The 12,921-nt window shown below is 40.3% G+C and overlaps 1 protein-coding gene across 1 annotated transcript; it reads left to right on the forward strand.

Moving 5' to 3' along the window:
• Positions 1–6,118: 6,118 nt before the first annotated feature.
• LOC118774181 (olfactory receptor 8A1-like) lies at positions 6,119–7,024 on the forward strand. The gene has a single exon (XM_036523340.1). The coding sequence runs from the start codon at positions 6,119–6,121 to the stop codon at positions 7,022–7,024; it is 906 nt and encodes a 301-aa protein (XP_036379233.1).
• Positions 7,025–12,921: the final 5,897 nt, after the last annotated feature.

The following is a 12,921-nucleotide window of genomic DNA, read 5'->3' on the forward strand; positions in this document are numbered from 1 at the left end:
ACCATTCGGTAGCAGAGCACAATGGTCGGGAGAGAACCTATCTGTATGCTCGGGCTTTTAGTAGAGTATACAGATAGGTAGGTGCAGATTTGTTAGTTGTTCTGAATGCAAGCAACAAGGCCTCAAACTTGATGCGGGCAGCGACAGGGACCTAGTGGAGCGAGACAAAGAAAGGTGTAATGTGGGCCTCTTTGGTTAGTTGAAGACCAGACACAGCGCTGTGTTCTGTATCAACTGTAGAGGCTCAATGGTGCATGCAGGTAGGTCAGCCAAGAGAATGTTGCTGTAGTCTGGTCTTGAGATGACAAGAACCTGGACAAGGAGCTATGCAGCATACTCAGATAGGTAGGGCCTGATTGTCCTCATGTTGTACAGCACAAATCTGCATGATCTGGCTGTCATCACAATGTGATCCTTAAAGTGTAGCTGGTCATCAAACACTACCCCCAGGTTCCTTGCAGACCTTGATGGAGTTAGTGTAGCAGAGCCAAGCTGTATGGTGATGTTATGCTGAATGGATGGGCTGGCTGAGAAGACGAGGAGCTCTGTCTTCAACAGGTTGAGTTGAAGGTGGTGTTCCTTCATCCAGGCTGAGAGAGGCTGCTGGGGATTTGTGCTGAGACCGTGGGATCATCAGGTTGGAGTGAGAAGTAGAGCTGGGTGTCATCGGCATAGCAGTGGTAGGAGAACCTGTGCGGCTGAATGATTGCGACCAGTGAAGTAGTGTACAGTGAGAAGAGCACGGGGCCAAGCACTGATCCCTGAGGTAGCCCGGTGGTTAGCCAATGTGACTTAGACACCTCACCCTTCCAAAATACCTTGAAGGATCTACCTGTGAGGTAAGACTCAAACTAGTGGAGTGTGTGCAGGTGATGCACTGATCAGTGAGCGTGGACAGAAGGATTATGGGTGATTCACCTTATTGAAGGCGGCAGACAGGTCTAGTAGAATGAGGACGGATGATCTGGAGGTAGCTCTTGCCAACCGCAGGGTGTCAACAATAGATAGGGGGCCATCTCAGTGGAGTGGCCAGTTCTGAAACCAGATTGGTTGGCGTCCAACAGGTCATTCTGAGAAAGAAAAGCAGAAACCTGGGTGAAAACAGCTCGTTCAAGAGTTTTAGATAGGAAAGAGAGAGACTGGTTTATAGTTCTCTACTAGTGTAGGGCTAAGTGTAGGTTTTTTAAGCAATGGGGTTACCCTAGCCTGCTTATATCCGGTGGGGAAAGTAGCAGTAGTAAATGATGTGTTGATGATGTGTGTGAGTGCAGGTAAGCGTGTAGGAGAGAAAGCTTGTAGGAGATGGGAGGGGATGAGGTCCAGGGGGCAGGTGGTAGGTCAGGTCACTTTGGGTATGTCTAAGCCACTGGCCACAGATCAGTGATTTAATATTTCTCTACAAACACTTGTCTCTCATGTCTCTCAAACACTTGCTCAGAAAGGTCAGATCAAGCCCCCTCTGACGTGCTGACACCTTCTGAGCAAGGGAAATTAGTGAAAAAGGGTGTAGGCAGAGCCGGGTGGTCCTATACGCTCACTACGCAAGTTGCGCAGGGCCCCGCAAATTATGCAAGGGCCCCACCTCCCCCTCGTGTTGAAGCGGGTGTCAATGTTCACAACTTCAATGAGAGGATGAAGCAGAACTATCCTTTCCTCATGAAAAGAGGAAAAAAAAACACCATGAGAGTGAATTGCAGGAACAGCAATCAGGTAAACTTTGTGCTAGTTTGCAGTGCATCCTGTGGCGTAACATAATTGTGACTGGCCTCGGTGCAAATATTTTTTCACACACACATGCACTGACACACACACACACACACACACACACACACACACACACACACACACAACCACTCCAGACAATAAAATTAAATAAGTGGTGGGTAGAAATAATATTTATTTTTAACCCTTTTGCACGTACAGTCACACCGGTGTGATTTGCCATTTAGCACGTATGCTAAAACTGGTGCGATCAGAACGCTAGATTGGAAAAATTCTAGTTAATTTTGGCTTTGAGGAAACAGTGATTTAATGTTAAAAAATATAGCAAATGCTAACCGAAGACTATGAGAAGCTTAATAACGCTAATGAAAACATGACGAACCGTGTATCGTAACACACGCGTATTTATGCTACATAGCATAAAAATAAGATACATGCGAAAGGGTTAATAAAACATGCCGTTTTGGAACATTTCAATAAGAGCAAATAAAAATACATAAAAATAGGCTATGACTCAAAACCATAAGTGTTATACACAAGGTGTGAAGGTGGTATATATAGGTATCACAATTACAAGTAATTTTAATGATATCGTTGAATGGTTAGTCTTACTTTGAAGACTGCGTGAAACGGTCAATGCGCGAGAGGGCCCACCTGCAATAGTAAAGCAGCATAAAATCGTCTTCCTTGATGGGCCCCTGACAGCTTCTGGGCCCCGGTGCGCTGCACCAGTTGCACAGTTAATATTTACAGCAGTGAGTGCATCTCTCTTGTCTGTCTGTTTTTTTTTGTGTCTGACAAAAGTGAGATATCTATTTTTTAAGCTTGATAAAAGGCAACAGGCAACGGTGTTTATAACCTGCAGCTCGGGAAAGAAAACTGCGTCGCGCGCGACTTTACTATTTTGAGACATAGAGCTGCAACCATAGCCTATAGGCTTATGTTTACATTGTATAGCCAAAGCTAATTGTATAATATTGTGAGGACTGGACTAATTACCAGGCAGCAGAACCAAAGCTCAGTGTTATATTTTATTATTTTCATCATTTTATATTTTCTACAATTTCTTATTTATGTTTATGCTAATATTCACTTATCTTAAGATTCTATAGAAAGTATTCTATTCAATAATAATATTCAATATTGTTTGTTTATACCTCATTCTGTTCTGTATACGTCTACTTATTCTTATACCAACAGAGCAAACTGTTTTAAAGGAAGGAGGATTGTAGTGGGAGCACTGGGGTGTCAAGTGTGACTGTGAGGCAATAGCAAATGATTTACATGGCTCACGGGTCAGGTAGGAGGGCCAAATTTTGCAGAAGCAGAATTTTGCTTAGGGCCCCAGGGAGGTCAGGACCGGCTCTGGCTCAAAATAAAATGATGAAAATCTCTGTTAAAGAAATAATTTGTGTAACCTAATTGTGTTTTGTGAGTGTGCAGGAAAAAGCAACAACCAAACAAACCCAAAGAATGGTACAAGACCTCCCAGTCCAAGGCAGAAAAGGTGAACTTACTGACACTGGGAATGTCCCTCCGCTGCTGCTTCTGGGCTTCAGAGCCACTGCAGCTACAGCAGTGGTTTGTTCAGTTTATTTTCATTTAAAAAAATGATAACACAGTGGGAATAGTTCAAACCCTGGCTTCTGTGAACTAATAGCATAAAGGCGTCTCCAAAATGTTGTCTTGCTTGTCCCAATGACACAAACACTATATACAAACAACCAGTGCTTTGGTTGTGGTGGGCCCCACACAAAACACTACTGTCTACCGGCATCCTGGTGAAAACAAAAAGTATTTACCAAATTACCTAAATGATGTAAGCTCCCAACAAATGCTGATAATTGCTCTATCCATCCAGATTACATTAAAGTAGGTGCCGATGTCTCTGTTCTCTCAAAGTCTGTCAAAGTTAGCTGCCAAGTTTTCTTTCACCCCTCTTCCTGTCAGTAGTTCACCTCTTTACGCATACCTGAAAATAAGCTGCCTCAATCTACATTGAGGCAGCTTATTGATTGAATCCACTTGATTGCAGCAAGTACCAAATCAAAGAAACAAAACAAAAATTGTGTGTACATGATATATTGTGACCCAATCCTAACAACATCAACCGCTGTTGTTTCCATTGCAAATCACACGGTGCACCACAGTAAAGTGGACACTCATTGGAGGATGAGTGTTTTGTTTCAAATTGATGCAAAGCTAGTGATGTCATCCCAGTAACTCACAGGTACCTGACAAATTTAAGGGTGCTTGAGAGCAGTTAAATAAGAAAACCCTGGCCAACCTACCCGCTGCTATCTCTGGCGGAACAAAGCCAATTTGTTCCGATGCTGCGGGTCCCAATCATTGTTGGCAGATGACAAAGCAGATTTTAGTAAAATTAAGCAAATAATGTTTTTTTTAATTATGTTTCAATAAGTAAAGAAAAAATAATGACAATTTGCTGCAGTGGATTACTTTTATTTCTCCTAGGATGGTAGAGGACGGATAGCGTATGGACATTATTATTATTAGCTGGACTTGGTTTTAGGCATGATAAATGAATCATCGTCATGGAACTTTATACTGCATTATTCTGCATTACAAATTTTATCTCAATTATGATCATGTCCCTCCTCTCCTCTGGCCCCCAAGTGGAAGAATTAGCTCCACACAACAGTAAGGACAGCAGATTCACTGTCCGTTCGCTGGCACAGTCTCAAGTATCACTCCACTGCATCTCAGGTCTGTGAACTCGCACTCCCTCCCCTTCATGACACTGTGGAAAAGGCCTAGTGGTAAAACCTGATGAGGTTATAAGCACTGGATGCAAACACCTGGTTGCGGTCCAATCTTTTGAAACAGCAGAAGCTTGGTGGATATAACCTTTTTGGTGATACAAGCTTGGTGGCTGAAATACAACAGTTGTACTCTGTGCTTGTGTGTTGCACTTATCCTCTTAATGGCAGGCCTTCCTACAACAGCACCATATTTCACTTAAAGCAGTGTACAGTGTACAAGAGGGAATAACATCAAGCAAGGTCAGACTGTATTGGAAAAAAGAACTGATTCCCTGACCCTCTGAAAAACATGAGTGACACTCATGTGGAAGTAGGTGAGAGAGGGTATGTTACATCTACCTTAGACAGTGATATGAATCATTCAGAGATTGTAATGGAGTGATGAACGATGATTCAGGGACTCTTTGTCCTCAGGGCTGAGAATAGATGGGAGTGTGGTAAACCCACGTGGTCAGACCGACACTGGGAATTCCCTCTAAAATAAATAAAAGGTGAATGTACAGCTTAATAGATTGGGTAACATTTCTTATGCGCTCCAGCAACAGGCTCTGGAAGAAGAAAAGGGAAATTCAACTTTACAAGTATTCGCCTTCAAATTGCTGTATGTATTCTAATCATATATGGTTTGCATTTTTCTGTCTTTTGTGCATAGAGGTTATTCAATCAGTGAATCTCAATCAGATGGACTGCAATAATATGGAAGCAAATTCAACTGAAATCTTTCTGTGATATCTATAATGATAGTGTAAATATAACTCACCACATGGTACTGCAGTCATACTTTAGCCTATTGAGATGCTGTTTGAGCACTAATTATTTTATACCAATGTGTGTTGCATAGGATATAAACTATACATATATGTCTAATATTGTTTGATGTCAGTGTAACTCACATGAATGATTTTTGAGTGTCACTTGTGTGGACTGTTGGCACAAAGTGTTATTGGTGCCTTATTGGTTTGCATTTGTTTTCTGTCCTTGCAACTCCTTTGCAATTCATGAAAATATCCATGTCTTTTTTAATCTTAGCCAGTATGTATTATGAAATTCCCCCATTTCTGTGCTGCATTAGTTTATTTGGTTTTTAGAACATTCAATATGAATAATATTCAAGAAAACAGTGTTTATCATCACCAGAGAGGATCCTTTTTTCCTTCCTCATTGGTTGGTATGCAGGCAGAAACTGTATTTCTTTGTTACAATATTTTGCGTTGTGAGGTCCACACAAAATATTACTACCATAGTAAACTACAGAAAGCAGGGTTTGGATTTTTTGTACAGTAGGTTTTGTTTCAAATTGATGCAAAGCTAAGACTGTGTACATGACATTAATTGCTACAGAAATATGTCTTCTGACACATTAATTTACAACCTGTTTTCATATGCACAGTGATATTCGGCTTTTTTGTATAGCAGATTTGTCTCAAAATACTAATATGAAATTGTGACTGTATACATGATATTAATTGCTGGAGAAACATCTTTTGAAATGTAAATTTTCAACATATTTTCATATGCACATATTTTGTCTTGTAGTACTCTGGAGGGATTTCAAGAAGAACATGGAAAATGCATCAGTGGTGACATCATTTGTACTGATACCCTATTATGAAATGGAGGACCTGAAATACCTATACTTTGCAACATTCCTCCTGTTATACCTGATCACTATTCTCCTAAACTTTATTCTTATTGTAGTGATTTGTGTTGACAGAGCTCTGCATGAACCAATGTATATATTTTTATGTAACATGGCATTTAATGGATTGTTTGAGAGCTCAACATTGTTACCCCCCCTTCTGAGTAATTTACTCTCCCACTCTCATGAGGTTTCTTTTGCCTGTTGTCAAGCACAAGTATTTTCTTTGCATGTATCCACTGCTGCTGAATATACTATTTTAACAGTGATGGGTTATGACAGGTATGTTGCCATTTGCCACCCCCTGCAGTATCATAGCATTATGTCTTTTTCAAAAGTGTATGCACTTATCGCGTTCTCTAGGGTGTATTCCCTTGTTGGATTTTCAATATTATTTGCCATGAGTCTACAAGTAAGGTACTGCAGAAAAATAGTAGATGAGTTATACTGCATGAACCATTCACTGGTTAAGCTCTCCTGTACAGACACATCCACTGTGAACATTGTTGGATTAGTTTTCACTGCTGTGTTCATTTTTCCACAGGTAATACTGATCCTTTACTCATATGCACATATTCTCAGAGTCTGCTTACGGTCTTCCAAAGAATCACGAATGAAAGCACTGAAAACATGTACTCCCCACCTATTAACAATGATGAATTATTCTTTTGGATGCTTATTTCAGTTGTCTCAAAGTAGGTTCAACATGAGTCATGTTAATTACAGATTTCGCAGATTTATGTCACTCTACTATTTGATAATTCCTCCCTTGATACATCCGGCAATCTATGGAATATGCATTCAAGCTATCAGAGTTCAGGTTTTTAAACTGTTCACCTGGAAAAATGTAATCACTAATGTCATAGAATTGAAAAGTTAAATTACTCTATTACCTATGGCTTTGCATTGTAAGCTAAGTGGAATTTTTTCCTTACTTAGCCAGAAAGACTGACAAAGAAAGTATAATCTTGAGAATCTTATTGAATTGGTTTGTTAGGAATAAAATGTTAACTTGCGATGGAGGAACAAACACAGTGTATGCATGTTCTGTCTGTTTTTGCCAACGCTCCATGACTCATTTTGTGAGAAAATGTCAAATAATATAACATCAAAAATAAATCTGTTTCAAGCTCATTGTTAATTTTACCAAAACACACATAAAATGTATGTTTGTTTCTTTACTTTGGATTCACATAGGTAACAATATTTTGATTATTTTTGAATAGCTTCAGTGAAAAAATAAAAATGTAAGAGTTGACAAGTGTCCCTATTTAAAGCTTTGTGTGCTAGCCTGTCTGTCTGAATTGCACAAATACAATGTTATTTCCCTGCTCTTTAATCTTTGGTAAAATTTGTCAATGCACCTCAGTCTCCTTTGGAAGGTGTTAAGCAAACAATTACGTGATGTAAATCTTATTTTTGGAAGTTTTTTTTTCCTAATTTGTTCTACCTTTTCATGTGGTGTAGATTTTTACAATGTAACTTCATCCAATTGCAATAATAGTTGCCATACATAATATTTCTGAACTGTAACTGTTTTTGGAATGTTCACTTACAGATCTTTCAGATGAGAGACTTGCATCTGGTATCAAAATTGAGGTGGAATGACTGATACCCATTTTGGTTTGGAGGCCATCGTATTGTTTTACAGTACTGATATACATCCCTTCCCTTCAGCTGAAGGTATTCTTTCTTAACGAGAATATCATCTGACCTATTGCAATGAACATTTCCTTTTCTCTCTTTGAAATTACAGCAAATTGATTAAACATTAGTTTCAATCAGAAGCGGCATTTCTCTTTTCTACTCAACACAGGAAGGATTCTTTTAGTGATAAACATGTTAACAGTTAAACAGTTGTGGCCTTGCGCTCCTAGTTGGTTATAAATGCAATCGCCTGACTACGCCACCTAAGGACTCGCACCTTAGGAATCTGATGCCACCAAACCAATCACAGGCTTAAAGAGGCTCCCCAGTACACAGGTAAGTTTTGTAATAAATGGCAGAGACATGATGTATTCACATTGGATGGGCAATTGTATTGATAAATATTGAGGAAAAAAATTAAAAAGTGGATGAAGCAATAAAAAGTCACTTTATTTAAATAATTGTTAAAAGCTACAATAAAGCACAAAGTAACAACCATCAAAATAGGATAGTATAGGGTACTGGCTGTCAGCAAGGGAATAAAAGATTACAACAACCCTGTGGAGTTGTTAAGTGGAATTAGGGGGTTAGGACTGACTCAATGAATTCACACGTCTGTGCTCCCAGTGCCTAGAATCACACACAATTCCCTCCCCCCCCCCCCCCCCCCCCCCCCCCCCCCCCCCCCCCCCGGCCCACACACACACACACACACACACACACAGTGATGAAGGTGAAAGTGCACGTTATAACTGTTACATATGTATCCACTTCATGCAGTATACGACAGAAGGGGCCATTCAGTATCCAGCCCACAGGTGTGACTGCAAACCAATACACGACAGCAGTAGATCTGGGAAGGGAGGGGTTTAAGCTCACCCAAGTACAGCCGAATTGAGTAGGCTATGATATAAACAATATTACGTCAAACCTAAGCAAAGCAAAGTAAATTCACAAAGTAAACAAACACAAGTCAATTAAAAACGATAAAGCTAATAAATCAAAGAGTAAAATGACATAACAAAACAGGCAGAACAAAATGGCAATATAAGTTAAACAAAAATGAAAACAAAAGAGTAAAACCAAGCTAGCAAACAGGTAGGCAAAACAGTAAAAACAAGCTAAACCATGGTGGGGCACACAAAGCAAAACAGCAGTGGCAAACTCCTGCGAATAAAAATGCAATCACGGTTACAAACAACACAGTTACAATGATTCCTTAATGCACCTTCCTTAATCTCAGGGGTTGTAAGCTATGTGCAGTATGAGTTAAGGGAAAAAGGCATCGTGCTTCCTACCTGCAAGCTGCAGCAATTGACTGCACTCACTGTAGGTCTGTTGTGATCTCACAAAACAGCGTCAGTCTTTCCACAGCAAGGCAGTCTCCAGTGAGGACCAATCGAACCAAACAGGAACGAGCGCACTGCCTAGGGACGCTAACCTGGGGTTTTAAATATGCTGTCTTCCAATCAGCTGCTTGGGTGTCAGCCAGGAAGTAACCGCGGTGGCTGGCTGGGAAGGCCCAAGTAGCCCAGGCAGAAGGCCTACTTCAGGCCAGTTACACAGTGATCTATCTTTTAAAAATGCCCCCATTGACTATTTGGTTGTTTTTACACAAGCAGTCTCTCTCCCTTACCTAGGAAGTCTTTGAGTCTGTGGGATAGGTGAACAGATAATCTCTTTGAGATGAGAGTGATTTTCACACAGTCTTCCTCCTGGTTTGCCCACTTCGTACAACCTTGGAGTAGGCTTTGACCCACCACTGTCTCCCCTGTTTGTGCATGCCTGATATACACTCTCTGACCTGGCTCCAGGGGTGATCTCGCTGTGTGTCTTTTGTTCAAGTTTTGTTGTTGTTTTAGCTTCAATTCTATGTCCTTCTCTCTGAAGTGTTGGACGCTATGCTGTTGTGGCTGCGATAGAGATAGGTGTCCTTAATTCTCCTACCCATCATAAGCTCTGTAGGTGAGCTCCTATGTACTAATGGAGTAGCTGTGTACACCACCTGAGCTGTGTAGAAATCCTGTTCACTTGAAAGCAATGGTTTCATTGCTCCAACAGCCCTTTCTATTTTGCCATTGCTGCAGCAGTAACAATGACTGTTTGCCGCATGAATGAGATCAAAGTCATTTGCAAATTGTGAGAATTCAATGGACACACATTCCAGGATGATTACAATGATTGGAGTCTCTGGAATTTCAAAACCACACAACCACTGACTTGAACTTGAACCTTTCAGCTGTGTGCTTTGAAGATGTGGTATCAGCTAATTTTGTTGTTTTTCAGCATGCCTGGAGACGTAGTTAACCACTGCAAAGTACTGTACATATACATTAATATATACATATACATTATACGCATGTTTCTACCATCTGTTTAATCCATGAAGTAATGCCAGGCCACCACACTGACTCATGAGCTCATGATATGTATTTAAGGCCTTGGTGGCCCTGATGTAATTTCTGTCCTAGGATTCAGGTATTTACAAATTTATGTATTTTTTGAGGAATGTTAACTATCCTCCTGACTGGTGCCTCTATGGGGATAGCAATATTTCCTTTCTAAGTTTTTAATAATTGTTTAAATTTTAATGTTAGCTTGTTTTCAAAAATCTCCACATTTCATTATAAGCAACTGAAAATGGACAAAGTTTTCCAAGTAAAAAACTTAATTAAAAAATTGATTTAAACTGAATTAAAAACCTGAAACTGAATTAAAAACCCCTGAAGTGATTTGTGGGTTTTGCCTAATTGTCCCTGTCTCCTTGATATTAGGCCCCCAGGGCCGGCCCAAGCCTTTATGGGGCCCTAAGCAGAATTTGATTTGGGGGCCCCCCACCGCCTCGGCGCCGCCAATACTATTAACTACTGTCAATGCTTGATCATTCACACGGACTGTAACATAATGTTAGTCTGACTGGCTGTGCTTGCATGATTGGCTGTAGCCAGGGCAAAATTTTAACTGAGGTCCAGAAGCATAAGTAGAGCGGGTTTATTTTATAGCTGTACATTTGTACTTTTTCCCAAGAAAATTTGTAATTCTAATAGGCTATTGTATAGACTAAACAAACATCCCTTCTTTCTTACCACCAACTCACTTTTAAGGCATTTTGAATCATTCCTGTAAAATCAGTAGGCTAGTCCCTTCTTATGAGCAAAGATGTTTCTATTATGGACATGAATGGGTTAAAAAGACAGCAGCCCGAGGTGACCGACGTTAGCTAGCCAATCTTAGCGAGCTAACCTTGAATACTGTAAGTTAGTTGATATAGCAACATATGGTGACTGTGTTGGACCACATTGCACAGGTAACGTTAATTTTCAAAGCTGTCAAATTAAGAGGCTAGCGAGTGCTGTAAGATGAAATCACATTGACGAGAAGTAGAGTACCAGCCAGTCCTACGCTTGTCATTACTGATGAGGTTGTTATAGTTTGGTTAACATTACAAGCTAGCTAGCTGTTTCAGAGACATGTGACAGTTGCCTCACTGTTGCCTGGCAACAGAGCTACGCGCTGCCTGCTACCACTCTCTCTCCCACCCTTTCCTCAGCAAACACAGTTTTTCTAAAACTTTTAGGCAGGCTCTTCCTGAATCATTTTTTGTTAATTAGTAAACCATAAAATGCAGTATTATATTTAGCATTTAATAACAGTGACCATTAGCTAGCAAGCCTAGCTAACTAGCTAGCTAACATTTGATTACATTAGCTAATGCTAACTAATTAGCTAGCTAGCTAGCTAGCTCGATAACGTTTAGCAGATACAAAATGATACAAAATGTCAGTTGGAAGCGTTGCTGTCCCACAGGTTGTGAACGGACCGGTTCAACAGATACGTGAACATGGTAAATATGTAACGTTAATATTTACCTAGAGTGACCATATTTTGGTTTTCAAAAAAGAGGACACTAGTTGGTAGATGCTAAAATGTTGGCAGACTCTCGTTCTTATCCCTCCGACTATCAGATGTGACAGAAACACGGTAGCTTATCACTGAGGAATAATTTCTAATTAGCTGAAATAAGTCTTATACAGTACCGAGGTGGCTCCGTCACACTGGTGTCGGAAGTGAAATTCCCATTCATTTTAGTCATAGACATTTTTTAAAACTCACTTTTAAAGTACTTCTAGTGATTTATGGCTTACCATCATTACCATTAACTTATATTGTTTATTTTAATTGTTTGGAGCTAAATTTTACATAATTTAATTTTTTATCCTATATGCTAGTACAACCACAGGCTAAAAACTACACGTCCCATGGATTCACGGAGCTTTCTCATTCCCGCTCTCCGGCCTTGCTAGCTAGAGTGTGGGTAATCATCGCTATCATCTATCGCTATAGCAGCTAACTTGCAAGCTCTTCTTTAGTAGTCATTGTTATCCGCAATAGCAAGTCGTCATCCTTAGCAGCAATGGTGCCGCTTAGCCATATTCTCCTCTTCTTTGAGGATGAGACCCGAAGTTTTCAGCAGGGCAAAAACCATTATAAATCAGGGCATGTGGAGGAATTCAGTTGTTTTGAGGGCCATATCACCGGTTTTGTCAGGGCAAGAATGAGGGATAGACCTACAGGGTGTCGGTGAGTATAGGCCCCGTAGGTTAGGTAGCATAGCTAACCAGCTAGCTAGCTAGCTAGCAAAGTCAGGTTACCACATCATCACCCATCAAGCTTGCTAAGTGGACTTATTGTTAGCCCACGATTTTGAATGATGAAAAACACCCAAAGACTTTGAGACATATCTACAGAGTCAGAAACACCTTGATGTTTAAGCAAAAATATAATTCTGCTTACACGTGTAGATTTGGGCACTCGACTTGACTGAAAATGCACATTCGATTAGCTACATTTGATAGATGTTTCTCTGATGGTGTGCTTACAGAGATAACCTTCACGGTTTCCATAATGTAAAACTATTCTGTGGGGCATTTTGGAAATCTGAAAAATTTGCAGTCGCTCACATATGTATGGTAGCTACAGTCCAGGACAAAGCACTGAATCATTTTATAACGATTACAGTTGTTTGTTAGCAAGCTAGCTACCAGACCTCGGTGACCTCATAGCTGGCTACTGGGGTTTTTGCAACAAAATGCAGTTAACATCTGTTATGGTGCGCATGAACGTGACACC

Source organism: Megalops cyprinoides, chromosome 3, assembly GCF_013368585.1.
Source record: "Megalops cyprinoides isolate fMegCyp1 chromosome 3, fMegCyp1.pri, whole genome shotgun sequence".
Lineage (NCBI taxonomy): Eukaryota > Metazoa > Chordata > Actinopteri > Elopiformes > Megalopidae > Megalops > Megalops cyprinoides.